The sequence below is a fragment of the Drosophila montana genome, unplaced genomic scaffold (genome assembly GCF_035044405.1).
Source record: "Drosophila montana isolate Dmon_TW-CO22-7 unplaced genomic scaffold, ASM3504440v1 contig_3060_1, whole genome shotgun sequence".
NCBI lineage: Eukaryota > Metazoa > Arthropoda > Insecta > Diptera > Drosophilidae > Drosophila > Drosophila montana.
In genome coordinates this window covers 663-18,712 of record NW_026997936.1, presented here as the reverse complement: position 1 = coordinate 18,712, position 18,050 = coordinate 663, and the positions used below count along the sequence as shown (strand labels likewise).

General features: G+C 34.7%; 2 protein-coding genes and 1 long non-coding RNA gene across 5 annotated transcripts; 2 read left to right on the top strand and 1 right to left on the bottom strand.

Annotated features, from left to right (window-relative positions):
• Positions 1-6,296: 6,296 nt before the first annotated feature.
• LOC135430717 (uncharacterized) lies at positions 6,297-7,278 on the bottom strand. The gene is made up of 3 exons (XR_010436677.1): positions 7,095-7,278; positions 6,538-6,739; positions 6,297-6,477 (listed from the first exon to the last, which is right to left on the bottom strand). It is a non-coding gene; the product is annotated as an uncharacterized LOC135430717 (long non-coding RNA).
• A 3,582-nt stretch (positions 7,279-10,860) lies between these two features.
• Mocs2A (Molybdenum cofactor synthesis 2A) lies at positions 10,861-11,152 on the top strand. Its single transcript, XM_064685489.1, has one exon. The coding sequence runs from the start codon at positions 10,880-10,882 to the stop codon at positions 11,150-11,152; it is 273 nt and encodes a 90-aa protein (XP_064541559.1). The 5' UTR covers positions 10,861-10,879.
• Positions 11,153-11,162: 10 nt separating this feature from the next.
• Positions 11,163-17,786, top strand: Mocs2B (Molybdenum cofactor synthesis 2B). Of its 3 annotated transcripts, none has more exons than XM_064685486.1 (5): positions 11,163-11,297; positions 16,511-16,817; positions 16,903-17,202; positions 17,261-17,511; positions 17,581-17,786. In XM_064685486.1, the coding sequence occupies exons 1-5, from the start codon at positions 11,169-11,171 to the stop codon at positions 17,677-17,679; spliced, it is 1,086 nt and encodes a 361-aa protein (XP_064541556.1). In that variant the 5' UTR covers positions 11,163-11,168; the 3' UTR covers positions 17,680-17,786. The 3 variants fall into 3 exon arrangements, with proteins under 3 accessions (XP_064541556.1, XP_064541555.1, XP_064541558.1); XM_064685485.1 differs by having other exon boundaries at positions 17,575-17,786; XM_064685488.1 differs by lacking the exon at positions 11,163-11,297 and adding an exon at positions 11,471-11,617 and having other exon boundaries at positions 17,575-17,786.
• The last annotated feature ends 264 nt before the right edge of the window (positions 17,787-18,050 follow it).

The window sequence follows — 18,050 nt, the reverse complement described above, 5'->3', positions numbered from 1 at the left end:
ACTCACTTGACCATCGCCACGCTTCCCGACTTTGGTCGTCGTCGTCTCGCCGGCTGCAGCTCGGTCTTGGCGTCTCCTGTCTTCCTGCTTTAGGATGGCTATTCCTCGGCCCGGAAAATGTATGTTCGGCCCTCGGTTTGTCGAGTTTCATTCAAAGTTTCTCTTTTTTATCACAGCCTAAGATTTACTAATGCTCGACAAAGTAAATTAACGTTTTGCGCTGCTCGATGTATTTATATATATATATATATATATATATATATATATATATATATATTTACTACGTTGCGTGGCGTTAGTTAATTATATAGGATTTAATTTTGTAAATTTTTTCCGGCACCATTGATTTAAAATAAAATGACTGTGCTATTTCTTTTGGCCTTACAAAATGTTTATTTATTTAAATTTAATTTTAAATTTTTTTTCAAACCGCTGACTAAATCGAACTCCCTGCTATACATTTGGGCAGCAACATCATCGGTGCCAAATTTCGCCACACGCATACATATACGAGGCGAGCACCGTTGCTGCCCATCTGCACAGCTCCATTTTTTGGGTCAACGGCCCAAATGAAGGCCAAGGGCATATCCAAAGGCAGGCGATCCGCTCTCCCTATCTATAATCATTTAGGAACGAATTGGGCGGTCAATAGCAATCTCCCCTTTGGCGCCGTAGATCGCAAGCCCGGCGTTGCAACTCATCAATAAATTGGTCGTCGCTGTGTGCCCGGTTTCACTCCCGCTACTCTGCTCATACGACAAAAAAATATCGGCGTGGCTGGTAATATCACACGCGCAACCAACGAAGCAAACAAACGATGCTGCCGATAACGTCAAATGCAACAATATGAAGAATAGAAAAATGAGAATTTCTTAAAATCTGGCTGGACGATTTTTTTGATGTACAAAAGCAAAATTATTGATAATTCGCGATCTATGTGTCAATCTACATCATCAATCTACATCATCTACACCATTATCGCAGAAATTTATAAATATAGGTAGCAATATATTGCCACCGCTGCGATATTATACTGTATATAATTACAAAAATGCACTGTTGCCTTATTTAGCATTAGTATATTTAACCAAAGATAATGTTTTATTGTAAAATGCCAATTATTTCATATATTACATTATTTCTTGACATATACAAACATTTTTAATTAATTTGTTCCTGCTCAATTCTGTATTACATTATTCAACACTGATTCCAAGCAGTGGCTCGGTTCCCGTTGGAGCTAGTAGCTCGATGGGCATTTTGAAAGAACATTATGAGGTGAGTTCACATTTTATTATTTTTCTAAAAGACTAGCTGATCGATTTGCTTAGAATTAATGCATAAGGTTTCTTAAAACATGTATCTTCAAGTTGGTATAGCGTGCATTGAGGGCCATTATCCCTGAGAGAAGATATTAGGGTTTAAGTGCAAGGCTAATTTTTTACGGTCATTTTGGATGGGGCTAGCAACGAGGTTGCTTCACTGTTGTACAAATATCTTAAGAACGTGCTAATAGATTTTAATAATGTTTTCAAGATTGGTTAGGTGAAACTATAGGCTTTAATCGTGTACATTCGGTTTTTGGAACCATTATCCCTGAATGAAGATATTTAGAGAATGGTGGAAACCTAATTTTTCAACCCCTTGGTTTACCCATATTATAAGCTAAAATTCAAAAACAAATAAATGTAGACAATAAATAATTTAATAATTTGCAATTCTGCATTTAAATTTATTTGGTTTCGTGCTTAAAAATATAAATAAATGCATCTAATGTGCGTCAAATTAGCGGCGGTGAGTTAGCGTCGATTTTTGGTACTTGGTATCGGAAAAGGAATCGGTCACTTTTAAATGCATTTATTTATGTTTTTAAGCACAAAACCAAATAAATTTAAATGCAGAATTGCAATAAATTAAATTATTTACTATCTACATTCATTTATTTTTGAATTTTAATTTATAATATGGGTAAACCAAGGGGTTAAAATATTAGGTTTTCACCATTCCATAAATATCTAAATTTAGGGATGATGGCCCCGAAAACCGCATATACACGATTAAAGCCTATAGTTTCTCCTAGCCAACTGTGAAAATTTGATTAAAATCGTCGGTACCATTTTTAAGATATTTGGAAAAGAGTGCAACAACCCCCAAGTCAGCCCCATATAAAATGACCGCAAAAAATCAACCTTGTTTTCGAGCCCTTATTTCTTAACTCAGAGACAATGGCCCTCAATGCACGGTATACCCTCTTGTAGATACATATTTTAGGAAGCTATAGGCACTAATTTTAAGTAAATGGACGGTACAGATTTTGAGAAAATTAATTAATTGTAAACCAACCTCATATAGTTCATTAAAAAGTCTATCGAACTGCTAGTTCCTACGTGAACTGAATCACTGCCTGGCATCAGTGCTGAACAATTTTGTGCAGAACTGAGCGGGAACCAATTCAATTTGAATTATATGTAATCATGAAAAAATGGAAAGGACTCATAGTAAATTAAATTAATAAGTCTAAGCAAATTATATGAGAAGTACTAAGTCATACTTAATAGCGCAGTTTATGGAAAAATTGCATTTTTCCATTTTTTTCTTTACATCCTATGTTAATGCAAAAAAACATGCTGGCAATATTAGATATCATACTGTTAAATGGCAGCCATATTTTAAACTTTATTATTTAATTTCTCCGAAAACGGCCCCAAATGCACGGTAGTTGTGCATATAGAGCAAGATTTATCAATCATTTTGCTATTTATTTCATTAAAATCATCGGTACAGATTTTGAGAAATTCTCATTTTTCTATTTCTCTCATAACATCCTATGTTAATGCAAAAAAACATGCTGGCAATATTTCAACATATTTGAAATGGTGGCAATATTTTAAATTATCATTCAAGTTCAACAATGTATAAGTGTGATTTTATGATGGCTGATGTGCCACAAAAAAAAAAAATAAAAATTATTAAGCACCGCCAGCCCTCGCACTGTGCTACGCTCAAAAATAAAGTTGACCAGCAACAACTTTTGATAAGGGCGCAACAAAAAAAAATAAAAAGGTTGGAAAAAGAAGTGGCGAAATTGTGGCAGCATGTGGCGAAGCCGCTGCAGATGCAACAGCCGCCGCAGATGCAACAGCCGCCGCAAATGCAACAGCCGCCGCAAATGCAACAGCCATTGCAGATGCAACAGCCGCCGCAGATGCAACAGCCATTGCAGATGCAACAGCCGCCGCAGATGCAACAGCCATTGCAGATGCAACAGCAGGAGCCGCCTCAGCTGCCGCAGATGCCACAGACGCCTACGGCTCAACAGCAGGAGCCACCGCAGGTGTCTCAGCCGCTGCAGCCGTGGATGCAGCGGTGGATGCAGCCGTGGATGCAGCCGCAGCAGCCGTGGATACAGCATCAAACCTATTCGTATATAATGTTTGACTCCCAATAAACATATGTATATATATATTTAAACAGTCCCAAATAAAAAAAAAAACATTAATATTATGAATTATTAATTAAAATTTCCATGAAAAACATATATAAAAGCTTGTAGACGTCGTATGGAATTTGAGCCATTTTAAAAGAATATAACAACATTGATCTTGCAACGTACAATGAAATTTGTTTTAGTTTTTTGTATAATTTAAATCGCACATTTCCAAAAGTCTGCGTTCAATTTTGTACGAGCCACTACAGCAAAATTATGTGTCGCAACATAGATGAAGTAGTTGGTTTGGACAATATTGATCTCAGATCATTTTTAAGAAATGCCTTGGGTTGTGCATATTCCATAAATAATATTGGAGAATTAGAAAAATGGTTCCGAAATATTGCAATAATACTTCTTTCTCCATATGTTAATAATATTGTGGATGATGCCATTCATTATTTTGCTAAATATTGTGAAGAGCCATCCACATTTTATTTGATAGACAGTATAAAATTGGGAGAAAGTAAGGAAGTTGTCGATGATCCAACTTTGCTGTCCGTTGCCGAAAAAAGTCCATTTAAACTTAAGTTTCAAGAAATACGTACAAAAGTTACAGAACTTGTATCACAATATAAGAGCAACTTCTGTACGTCAAATATTTATTTAAGTCCAGAAATGCTGGATCTAATTTTAAATAAATACATTGTTTACGCACCTTTTTGGACCAATATTATAGGTACTTTTATTGATAAATCCAATAAAAGACCCAGTAATGGGCCTATAGAATCTTTCTTTAAAACACTTAAATATAGTGTTATAAAAACAAATAATAAAAACGGCTTAAAGCTAGGACGATTTATCCGTAAGCTGGATGAGTTGTCAAAGTCCATTGCTAGACAAGTTGAACTTGCGAAACCGGGTATTATGGAACCGTTTAGTGAAATAGTTGTTAGGCCTACAAAAAATAAATATAAATCAAAAACTGAGAAACGGTTCGATGAAATGTCTAACAAGCGAAAACTTTCCAAGCACAAGGAAAGTTGGAAAAAATCGCTTAATAAAAGACTAAAAGTAGGAATGTTTAAAAAAGATTTTTCTACAATATTAAAAATTCAAGAGCAATGTCATGAAGCATCCATATGCCATGACCATTCCTACATAATCGTAGAAAACAAATGTGCTTTTAAAATGGAAGGAAAATATAAAAGAGATTTGTCCATTTTAAAACAGCATAGTGAGTTAAACATTAATTCAGAACTGTACATTTTAAGTTGTGAATCATTGTTTAAATGTGTGCACGGCGATTCCAATTCAAGCCGTTTCATGCACTACCTTACTATTAAGGATTTATTTTCATTAAATGGCCGAAATTGGTTAACAAACTTCATTGTGGATGTTTGCTTAACAACTATTTTATACGAAAATGGAGAGGAGTCTTTTATAAATTTGCCTTGTCAACTTAATGATTATTGCTTTAACAATGAAAAGGATATTGAAGATGGTTTAGTAAAAAATTCCACTTTAATAGTACCTCATTGTTACAGAAATCATTTTTATATATTAATTATTAATCAAAAAAGACACGAGATACTATTTTTAGACCCCTTTGGCAATTCTCAAAGAACTCGTGTATTTAAAAATTATTATTTAAAAATGTTGCAACGTTTGAAGCCAAAAGTAAATTATTCAGTGGCTCAAATACAGCATGATGTGCAATCGGATGCCTACAATTGTGGCATTTTGATTTTACAATTTGTAGAAAGATATGTGTCAAACTTTTCACTAACAAATTTAAAGTCTAATGACTTATTTAGAAATGAAATGTTTGATAAAATTCTCAAATTTGGAGATTCATTAAATGATTTATGTTTGCACTGTTCGTTTAAAAGTAAAGGCCCTTTAGAATCTCGCTGCCGTAAATGCGATCGTTTTATATGTGAAATCTGTGTAAGAAAAGAACATAAAAATGATCAAAAAAATATTATTTGCAAGATATGTGAGCTTTGCTTAGATACCACCAGCTTAGATCCATACTTGCAAAGTGTTTTTGACAATGAGTGAGACCACACTCAAGAGTTGAGTAGAACTTCACGACATTGCTCGGTAGTTTCTATTTTGGCTCGTAATAAGTATTACCAAATATTTATATCGTTAAATATCAGCATGCAAATTTTACGATATATTTTGGTCCAGCTTTAAATATGCTGTGGTGCAGAATATGCGTCTAAAATATTTAAGCATGCCATATTATATATTAACACAAATACTCTTATTTAGATCTAACTTTATTTGTTTATTATATTGAAAATAGACGTAGTTGTAGTAGATAGTAGATGTATTTATAAATATTAAAAATTAGTAAGTACTAATGTAGTGTGGATTAGGCCTACTGGGGATACCACATTAAAAAAAACGCGCTGTTAATTCTACCTCAATGGTGGCGTGGAAAGAATTAAATAACATATTTTTGGTCCATTTAACAAACCGTACGTTTAACAAATGCATATTCGCAAACAAGTCAATAAATATTGAGGTTTTACAATTTAAAAACTTGCGACCAGTATGCAATTGCATTTATAAATTAAACAAACATGTTTTTAAATAAATATGTGGGCTTGTCTTTGGAAAAATGTATACATGATATACTTGTACAAGCTTAAAATTACTATTACGAACAGTTTTAGCTATTAACACAATTGATTTAACGTGGCCATAAATTCTTGTATACTCATTTCAGTATCCAAATTGTTGTAACCTGAAAGTGCTGCGCGGCATCCTTTCAAATTACTAACTAACTGAACTTCTCTGTTTAAGCTATCATGAAAATTGTGGTATTTTTTCCGAAAGCATTTTAATGTCGCTTCGACAAAGCTTGCGTCATTATTTAACTCAGACGGACAATTTGTAGGCTTATTAACACTATAATTAGAATTATTATTTTCTATGCTAGACATATCACTAATATTATTGCTAATTTCTAGTTTACAGCTTACATGATTACTACCATTAGATACGTCCTGGCGTTCTTTTGAGTAGGCAGCCTGAAACTGGTAAAACAACACACCAATTAGGGTTAAAAAAAATATTAAAGCTTTATGATTACTTACGCGTTTAAAACTTTTCGTAATAGCTTTTCGATTCTTAACATTATCTGCCAGTTGAAAATCTGTCCAATTTCGCTCTATAAACTTATTGTTAACAATAAGTAATATAGATTGAAAATCAGTTGGAATTAAATTTCCAACTGGAGATATTATGTTTTTGGCAATGGCTTCTGTTATGGCATCACGAAATCCAAGAAAGATTGTCCTTAAAAAATTTTGTATATATTAATGGTAAAATTAAATCGAATAAGTTAAACAACAATTTTATTATCTATTTTTAGATTTTAGTTTTAAAAACTCAGTACAATTCCAAAAAATTTTAAAAATGTATTAACGACTAAGTTATGTCAAAATTCATTCATTCATTTTCAATAGCTTTTAGGTAAAAAACGAGAAAGAAAGGCTATCTTCGGCACGCCGAAGATCTAATACCCTTGCAGACCCAACCTTTCCATAATGTTACATACGGCTGCACAAATACATTATACCCCTTTTACCCATTTTTAATGGGTTCAGGCTATAAAAACGCGAACACAATCAGTCAATAAATAAAATCTTACCGTTTTGCGTTTCCTGGAGCCATTTCAAACTTGTTAGATTAAAATATAAGCAAATAAATAACAAATGTTATAAATATATACATATGTTCAAATATGTATATAAATTTCATTTAAATTAAATAGCATGCAATGCAAAAGTGCCGCTATGTTAGGGGCTGCCAACTTACGAAGAAAGCTAACCTATGGGAACATAAAGATGCCACCTTGTAAAAATAAGTAAAAGTACACATGACGATGAATATTATCTAAACATGTTATTTATATAAAATAAATATTTTACATAGTTGTTAAAACATTCTACAATTTGTATTATTATCTGTGTATATATAAATATAGATACAAAATATAAATTTTTATTGTGAGCCCAATTACAAACTATTCATCGCCATGTATAAAAAGAGTGACCGATATTTTAATTATTCACTTATTTTCAGAGATTGTCAGTTTCGCTCGTTTATATGCTAGGCTTATAATGGGTTGGCAGGGTCTATTATAACGGCACTTTTATGTATTCAAGAAAACGGCGCAAATTCCATACGACGTCTACTAGCTTTTATATATGTTTTTCATGGAAATTTTAATTAATAATTCATAATATTAATGTTTTTTTTTTTTATTTGGGACTGTTTAAATATATATATACATATGTTTATTGGGAGTCAAACATTATATACGAATAGGTTTGATGCTGTATCCACGGCTGCTGTGCGGCTGCATCCACGGCTGCATCCACCGCTGCATCCACGGCTGCAGCGGCTGAGACACCTGCGGTGGCTCCTGCTGTTGAGCCGTAGGCGTCTGTGGCATCTGCGGCAGCTGAGGCGGCTCCTGCTGTTGCATCTGCAATGGCTGTTGCATCTGCGGCGGCTGTTGCATCTGCGGCGGCTGTTGCATCTGCAATGGCTGTTGCATCTGCGGCGGCTGTTGCATCTGCAATGGCTGTTGCATTTGCGGCGGCTGTTGCATTTGCGGCGGCTGTTGCATCTGCGGCGGCTGTTGCATCTGCAGCGGCTTCGCCACATGCTGCCACAATTTCGCCACTTCTTTTTCCAACCTTTTTATTTTTTTTTGTTGCGCCCTTATCAAAAGTTGTTGCTGGTCAACTTTATTTTTGAGCGTAGCACAGTGCGAGGGCTGGCGGTGCTTAATAATTTTTATTTTTTTTTTTGTGGCACATCAGCCATCATAAAATCACACTTATACATTGTTGAACTTGAATGATAATTTAAAATATTGCCACCATTTCAAATATGTTGAAATATTGCCAGCATGTTTTTTTGCATTAACATAGGATGTTATGAGAGAAATAGAAAAATGAGAATTTCTCAAAATCTGTACCGATGATTTTAATGAAATAAATAGCAAAATGATTGATAAATCTTGCTCTATATGCACAACTACCGTGCATTTGGGGCCGTTTTCGGAGAAATTAAATAATAAAGTTTAAAATATGGCTGCCATTTAACAGTATGATATCTAATATTGCCAGCATGTTTTTTTGCATTAACATAGGATGTAAAGAAAAAAATGGAAAAATGCAATTTTTCCATAAACTGCGCTATTAAGTATGACTTAGTACTTCTCATATAATTTGCTTAGACTTATTAATTTAATTTACTATGAGTCCTTTCCATTTTTTCATGATTACATATAATTCAAATTGAATTGGTTCCCGCTCAGTTCTGCACAAAATTGTTCAGCACTGATGCCAGGCAGTGATTCAGTTCACGTAGGAACTAGCAGTTCGATAGACTTTTTAATGAACTATATGAGGTTGGTTTACAATTAATTAATTTTCTCAAAATCTGTACCGTCCATTTACTTAAAATTAGTGCCTATAGCTTCCTAAAATATGTATCTACAAGAGGGTATACCGTGCATTGAGGGCCATTGTCTCTGAGTTAAGAAATAAGGGCTCGAAAACAAGGTTGATTTTTTGCGGTCATTTTATATGGGGCTGACTTGGGGGTTGTTGCACTCTTTTCCAAATATCTTAAAAATGGTACCGACGATTTTAATCAAATTTTCACAGTTGGCTAGGAGAAACTATAGGCTTTAATCGTGTATATGCGGTTTTCGGGGCCATCATCCCTAAATTTAGATATTTATGGAATGGTGAAAACCTAATATTTTAACCCCTTGGTTTACCCATATTATAAATTAAAATTCAAAAATAAATGAATGTAGATAGTAAATAATTGAAATTTATTGCAATTCTGCATTTAAATTTATTTGGTTTTGTGCTTAAAAACATAAATAAATGCATTTAAAAGTGACCGATCCCTTTTCCGATACCAAGTACCAAATCGACGCTAAGTCACCGCCGCTAATCTGACGCACGTCACATATTATATGATTATGCGACGATGTGTTTGCAGTAGGGTTGTTTTTTCTGTGTCACAGTGACTTCGACAGTTACAAAACATACCAGTTACAAATGGCAGCGACTGTTACTCGACTTTTGAGCGCGCCGTTTTTAATTAAAAAAATATATAGAAAAAAACAAAATAATTATGTTATGCTCTTTATTAATTTTTTTTTATATTATATTGATATATTATTATCACTATATATAAAACTGTTTGTCCTGACTGACTGACTGACTGACTGACTGACTGATTGGTGATCAACGCACAGCTTAAACCGTAAGAGCTAGGAAGCTGAAATTTTCACTGTAGCTTCCTTATTTGATGTAGGTGCACGTTAAGACGGGGTTTCGGGAAATTCCACCCGCAAGTGTGGAAAAATCGCGAAAAACGTTTGTATGTAACTTTTGTGTTTACCATCCGATCGGCCTCAAACTTATTTTCAAAGATCTTTGTTCAAATTCATTTGAGGGGTGTTTCACACTTTTCGAAAAATCCGTTCCTCCTTGGTGGAAATGGAGGTCAAAGATTTGGTGGGTGACGTTTCGCGCCTAAATTCATTTCCAGAGATCTATAAGAAAAATCATTTGAGACGTGTTTCACACTTTTCGCAGAATTAAAACTTTTTTGGGGGAATGCGATTTAAAGATTTTTTGGGTGAAGTTTTAAGATGTGTCCGAATTGCTTCAAACTTATTTTCAAAGCTCTACATAAGAACTTAATATATACGTATTTCAGTGATTTGGGAAATTCCACCCGTAACAGTGGTAAATTGGAGGAAAATGTTTGTATGAAAGTTATTTGTTTACCGTCCGATCAGTTTCAAAATCATTTCAAATTTGCTTGAGAACATTGATTTTATAACATACGTGCCACGGGCAAGGCCGGGTTATACCCGCTAGTTATATATTAATTTAAAATAGATTTTCGTTGGAATTTAGGAAAATTAGCATTTGGACCTCATCGTCCCTTATTCGTGTTCTACGATCTCACAATAAAAGGCCAGCTTGAGTACAGGCCAGTGACACAGTACGCAGCTCACCGAAGGGTACAAAAGGAACAAAAAGTATAATAATAGGCAAGCAGCAACCATAAAAATTAAAAAAAATGCATGTTTTTGAAATGTATAGAAAATGCTGAAAAGTATATCTATAACGTATCTATAACATTGATCCAGTCATTTGTCATATCGTCGTAGTTAACTCTTAGTGAAATTTTTGGTGTCAATCTTTTGAGTAAACAACGACCAATAAGTAGACCCTTGCTTAACTATCCGTGCATGACATAGGATGATTTTTTGTCGCTGTTACTTTTGAAAGGTGTAACAGCAGTAACAAGTTACTTTTGAATACTGATTACTTGTTACGGGTTGTATAAATATAGCTCATCCCTAGTTTGCAGCACAATTCAAAGTTGATCATGGAAAGGGATACTTCGTTTGTCAATATTAGTGTGTTATTTTTTGCAAAAAGTCGCGAATTAGCAAAAACTTCTCGAGCTGAATTTACTGTTAAATCTGTGGTCATAGCAAGGAACTTGCTGAATCAATTAATAGATCGCTTCAAATTGAACACGATAAGCAACAATTTGATTCTAGCTCACAACGAAAACTATATTGAAAACCTGGACGCGGAGATCAATTTACATAGAGGAGACGAGATTGCTGTAATTCCGCCTATAAGTGGCGGGTAATAAGATTGGTTCTACCATGGACCACATTCAATTATTTAAAGACAAGATTGACGTTAATCTTGTCCATCAACTGTTAATCGATCAAAGTTGCGGTGCTTGTTCGGTTTTTCTTGGCACAACACGTGACAGTTTTGAGGGAAAAAATGTATGATTTTCTTTTTGTTCAATGTCATAATTACGTCATATGTACATACTTTGTTCTACGAGAATATTGACAGTCAACACTTAAATTACTAATACTTTAGACAATAGATAAATTTCGTAAATGTTGGATATTGTACACATAATATTCATTCTATTAGTTACTATATATCGTCTGATAAATGTGTATTAATCTATAGAACTCCTCTTGACCAATTAAAAGAAAATACAAATTTCTGATATAAAATATTGACTTTCGACCAAAACACACGATAATTTTTACATTGACTGTACTCTGATTAAACAAAAAATTAACCAATCGAGGCAAGTGAACAGTTCTTACCGAATTATGTATAGTAACGATTACTAGCGATTAAATTATGTGCTAAAAAGAGTCAGTTTTCTCGTATTGTTCTCCAATGGCTGGGCCAACTGAATGCCTCCGCAGACCCAAAGCAACGACAACAAACTAAATCAGTCGTCACGATTGATTTTATATTGTAGAGTAAATTATATACCCTTGTAAAGGGATTATAATTTGTCATAAAATTTGAAACGGATAGAAGACATCTCCGACCCTATAATGTATATATATTATAGATCAGCATCAACAGCCGAGTTGATATATCCATGCTCGTCCTTCCGGCTGTCTGTTTCGCTGCGAACGAGTTCCTCAGCTTCCGTCTTGAAAACTTGCATACTTGCAGAACACATGTATGTCGAATATATAGCGGCCAAAGGGCCGATCGGTCGAAAAGTAGGTTCAAAATATTCTGTTTTCCTTAGCAAGCGTCACTATTCTTACATATTTTTTATACCCTGAACCCATTGAAAAAAGGTAAAAGTGTATAATGTTTTTGTGCGACTGTATGCAACAGGTAGAAGGAAGCATCTCCGACTCCATAAAGTGCATATATTCTTAATCAGCATCAATAGCCCAGTCGATCTAGCCATGTCCGTCTGTATTTATGTCTGTCCGTATGTATGAACACAAGGATCTCAGAACCTATAAGAGCTAGAGACTTGGAATTTGGTATGTAGTGCCCGCACAGTACGAGTTTGTTTCCGATAATCGATAACTTGTCCCATTTTCAAGTAATCGATAAAAATCGATTTCGATATCCTGTTTTTTGAGCAAATTTGCTAAATAATCAGAGATAGAGCCACCGAACTTGACATGTATCTTCTAAAATAGTATATATATATATATATATAGATATAATAGTATATATATCTCTATATATAAAACTGTTTGTCCTGACTGACTGACTGATTGGTGATCAACGCACAGCCCAAACGGTAAGAGCTAGGAAGCTGAAATTTTCACTGTAGTTACCTTATGTGATGTAGGTGCACGTTAAGACGGGGTTTCGGGAAATTCCACCCGCAAGTGTGTAAAAATCGCGAAAAACGTTTGTATGTAACTTTTTTGTTTACAATCCGATCGGCCTCAAACTTATTTTCAAAGATCTTTGTTCAAATTCACTTGAGGGGTGTTTCACACTTTTCGAAAAATCCATTCCTCCTTGGTGGAAATGGAGGTCAAAGATTTGGTGGGTGACGTTTCGCGCTCAAATTCATTTCCAGAGATCTATAAGAAAAATCATTTGAGACGTGTTTCACACTTTTTGCAGAATTCACACTTTTTCGGGGGAATGCGATTTCAAATTTTTTTGAGCGAAGTTTTAAGTTGTGTCCGATTTGCTTCAAACTTATTTTCAAAGCTCTACATAAGAACTTAATAAATACGTATTTCAGCGATTTGGGAAATTCCACCCGCAACAGTGGTAAATTGGCGGAAAACGGTTGTATGAAAGTTGTTTGTTTACCATCCGATCAGTTTCAAAATCATTTCAAATTTGCTTGAGAACATTGATTTTATAACATACGTGCCACGGGCAAGGCCGGGCTATACCCGCTAGTATAATATATAAATATATAGATATAATAGTATATATCTATAATATATAATGTTGTATTTGGAGACCTTTCCATTTTATAATTGTCTGTTTGGCTGGCTCGAGTCCGGCGTTTTTTTATCCAAGGCAAAATGAAAACGCAATTTGTTTGAATTTTACCAATATATTTCGGCTGCACTTCGGCAACCGTCTTCAAGGCACTAACACAAAAACAAAAACAATTAACATTAAGATACATTAAATAAAATTAAAATAATTACTTAAATATTTTAAAAAATTTTTAAAAAACACATTGTTTTACACGCCTGCGCTCTTTGTCGTGGAGATTAAAAATGTTTGAATTCTATCAACAGCATTGCAATTGCGATTGTATTATTTTCTGTGCTGCTATTTGAATACGTTTTTTTCTCAATAAGACTTAATTATTGGTGTGGCTATTGAGGAGAGGCGGCGAAAATTAGCGCGGTCAGTTACGAGTTCGAACCCTGCTGAGGAAACTTTGTTTTTATTTTTTTTGTCTGGTATGGCTGTTGCATAGAGGCGGCAGCAAGTAATGCGGTCAGTTGCAAGCTCAAACCCTGCCAAGGGAACTTTTTTTTATTTTAATTTATCTTTATTCTTACTAAAGCAAACGATCGCGAGCTGCATTCGGTGTATATAAGAATATGAGGGTTCAGGGTATCCCCTAGTCGGGAGCTCCCGACTATAACCTCTCACTTGTTTAATTTATTTTTATTATTACTAAAGCAAACGAGTGTGTAGCGCGATCTGCATTTGGTGTTGGAATTAGAGGGTTCAGGGTATCCCCTAGTCTTGCTTGTTTATTTCTAATTTTGGTGTGTAATGTTTACATGACTTTGATTAAATTCATATTCTACGTTTAAATGTTTAAACCTTTGCATATACATATTTTTACACACATTTTTACACCATATACTGTTGCCTTGATAACTCTATCAGCAAATATCTCTGTTGCCGTATTATTTCACAGTGTAGAACCCATTGAAAATGAATAAAAATAGCTTAAAGTTTTCGTTCAAATAAACGTAACAGGAAGCTAAAGTCATATCAAATGCCGAGCCAAAGACAATGTAAACACTAATATGAGTAACGACTATACCTTTGAACGCAACGAAAAATGTTTAGTGTTGTTTTTTATGTTGCTTTTCGCACTTAAATCGCAGATGATGCTCTGATCCGTTTCGCTTCTGAAGTAAATTGAAAAAAACCTTTTTGCTTTAATGAAATTGTAAAGGCAGACTTTAAAATAAAATATTATTTTTTAACAAAGCCCGCCTTGTGCAATAACTATCATCATTAACTAGGAGAACCTACATTCATAGGGTCTGAGATCGACGGGTTCCTATATACGGAGAGATAGAGATGGCTTTCTTGACTCGGCTATTGGGGCTTAGCAAGAATATTTAAAGGTTTTATGGGGTCGAAGATGCTTTTTTGGCCCTTTTAATGAATGGATTCATTGGATAAATATGTTTGACCTGAGATACTGATTCCCAGACCCTTAGAGCTAGGAAAATAAATTTTTACTTGTTTTCTATGGTGCTTACTCTGACTTCCCGTTCGATTTTGCAATGTTAATCAAGACTTTTTTGTCCTATGTCGATTAACCCTGTTAGCAAATTCGATGATATTTTAATTATAACTTGCATTCGTTCCCTTTGTTAGGGTATGCTCTTCAGCGGACAAATGCATTCCCGTGGCATTACAAATAAAACAAGAGTGCTCTAATCGGGAGTACACGACTAAAGGAAAATCTGAACCTTCTTCCAAATTTATATTGCGCTAATGCTTTGCACTAGCTGCCGCAAAAACGTGGCCAGCCAATACACGTATTGTTTAATAACTTCTGAGTTTCTAACTTGATCTTGATTAAATTTTCAGCAGTAGATATTGTGTTAAAAAATATTCGTATATTTTTGAGTGGACAATAGGTGGTGGAGGCGGGGTGGCAATAGCTATGTAACCGGCAGAAGGAAGCATCTCCGAACCCATAAAGTACATATATTCTTGATCAGCATCTGCGACCCCATAAAGTATATATATTCTTGATCAGCATCTCCGACCCCATAAAGTATATATATTCTTGATCAGCATCAACAGCCGAGTCGATCTAACCATGTCCATCTGTCTGTCCGTCCGTCCGTATGTATGAACGCAAGGATCTCAGAGCCTATAAAAGCTAGAGACTGAATCGGCTGAAATTTTAGCTGTAGGTCCTCCTAGTGCCCGCGCAGATCGAGTTTGTTTCCGATAATCGATAACTCACTCCGTTTCCAACTGATCGATGAAAATCGATATCGAAATCCTGTTATTTGAGAAATTTTGGTAAACAATAAGAGTTAGATTCACTAAATTTGACATGGATGTAACAGGCAGAAGGAAGCATCTCCGACCCCATAAAGTATACATATTCTTGATCAGCATCAAAAGCCAAGTTCATCTAGCCACATCCGTCTGTCTGTATGTCCGTCCGGCCGTCCGTCCGTCTCAGAACCTATAAGAGCTGAACTTTTTAGCTGTAGGTCCTCCTAGTGCCATCGCAGATCGAGTTTGTTTCAGATAATCGATAACTTGCCCCGTTTCCAAGTAATCGATAAAAATCAATATCGAAACCCAGTTTCTTTGACGATTTCGGTAAATAATAAGAGCTGGAGTCACCAATGTTGACATGTATCTTCTAGAATGGTATATATATATCAAGTATCTTTAATTTTATTGCTATCACCACCTCCTTGCTACTACATCATAGGTATTAATCAAATAAATAAATAAAAATTAGCCACAATTTAAATACAATTGTTTTTTTGAGAATATACAAATATTCTATAGCATAATAAGGTATACTGTAGAAAAGACCGGTTAAGAAACACAGCGTTTCGGGCAGCAAAAGCAAATCGCAAGAATTTCTTTATACATGTACACACACACATTCATGCGCGTCTTCTTTGAATTATATCAACAGCATTGCAATTGCGATTGTATTGTTTTCTGTGCTGCTATTTTATTTGTGTCTCATTAATACTCAATTATTGGTGGGGCTGTTGAGTAGAGGCGGCAGCGAGTAATGCGGTCTGTTGCGAGTTCGAACCCTACCGAGGAAACTATTTTTTTTTTTAATTTATTTTTCTTATTCTAAAGCAGTGTTGGAAGAAGAGGGTTCAGGGTATACCCTAGTCGGGAGCTCCCGACTAGAGCCTCTTACTTGTTTATGATCACATTTGCATATGCAACAGTATATGTATATACTACTATATAATTGTTTTCTTCATAAATACAGGTTATATCATTGGAATATGAGGCTTATGAGAACATGGCTTTAAAAGAAATGGGTAAAATCTGCACTGATTTACGAGTTCGTTGGCCAAGCCTTAAGCATATTGTGATGTATCACCGACTCGGAATCGTTCCTGTGAGCGAAGTTAGTGTAGTAATTGCCGCATCTGCACCCCATCGTGTAGCTGCATTGGAATCTGTCAACTTTGCTATAGATCAACTAAAGTCACGTGTGCCTATATGGAAAAAGGAATTATATGAAAAAGACCTGATCGGAGAGTGGAAGGCAAATGTCGAGTGCCCTTGGCCCCGTAAGACACTCTAAGTTTTTTATTTGTATGAGACACATTTATTGTTACAAAAAAAGCGTTTTATCTTTTTCCTAATATACAACAGAATATTCAAAAACACCTTTAAGGACTTTCGAATTCTTTTCTTGCAAAATTGATCAGAAAAATGAAAATATTCCAGATAAATTAGTACAAATCAGAGTCGATGACAGCGAGTTAAACAGACGTGTGAAATGTTTTTTAAAAAGGAAACGGGATGAAATTAATCTATATAATATAAATGACTTTAAGCAGTTGTCGACCAATGCTGAATGGCCAGATAGCTCAGAATTGACGGTAAAATATTCATGCGCCCGTACTCAAAGTTCGCTTGTAAAGCAGCAACAATCAACAAGTCACTTAAAAGGTAGTGATGTAAAAACCATTAATGTATTAAATTATAAGTAATATTTTTGCTTTTATAGTACGGCGTGAGATAAACAATTCTGGACCCCCCGTGCGACCCAACTATTCTTTCCAACTAAATAAGCTGACGACTGCACAGCACTATAATAATAATTCGTTTGAAAACAACCTACTAAGAAATTCACGTCTACGTAATATAGAAGACTATATGTGTGTAACCTCGGACGACGACAATATTTTAAATCGCATTAAAAATATAGAAAATAAAATATTGTTGTTAGAATCCATCTCTCCAGAATACAAATATTTTGTAAGTATATTTATAGATATTTACTAAATGTTTATCTAATCGAATTGTTATATATGTTTCTAGATACAGTTCGGAACGGATTTGAAAAGAATTTATCATAGAAAGGCCAAAAAAGAAATTTACATGTCGGATAGATTGAATGAATTTATTAGTATTTTTAAAAAATAATTTGGACGATAAAATTTTTAAATTTTAATTTACAAGAATTTGTACGCTTGCGATTTTGTCTCAAAATCTTCAAAGCCATACATAAAGGAAATAATTTGTTCACCATATGTAACTATATTTGGTGGTTTATAAGATGGGATTCGACGGTCGACATATATGTACCGTCACCGAAAAGTAAAAAATCGACCTAGTGTGATAAGAACACTCTTTAAGAAAAAGGCCAGCACGTCAGTGCTGTTTTGTATCTTTGTTCAGAATGGATTTATTTGTATTTAAAATGATGCGCTTAGCATATGGATAGACATATGTACTTATGCTGTTATCGGTTAACAGCTACAAAGAGAGGGAGAGTGAGTAGCTTGCATATGCCT

What these genes read in the sequence shown, in the direction of transcription:
- Mocs2A (XM_064685489.1), top strand. Translation starts at nt 10,880, where the DNA reads ATGGAAAGGGATACTTCGTTTGTCAATATTAGTGTGTTATTTTTTGCA.
- Mocs2B (XM_064685485.1), top strand. Translation starts at nt 11,169, where the DNA reads ATGGACCACATTCAATTATTTAAAGACAAGATTGACGTTAATCTTGTC. An exon ending in ACAGTTTTGAGGGAAAAAAT is followed by an intron (nt 11,298 to 16,510) that starts GTATGATTTTCT and finishes TCATAAATACAG; the next exon opens with GTTATATCATTGGAATATGA. An exon ending in CTCCAGAATACAAATATTTT is followed by an intron (nt 17,512 to 17,574) that starts GTAAGTATATTT and finishes ATATGTTTCTAG; the next exon opens with ATACAGTTCGGAACGGATTT.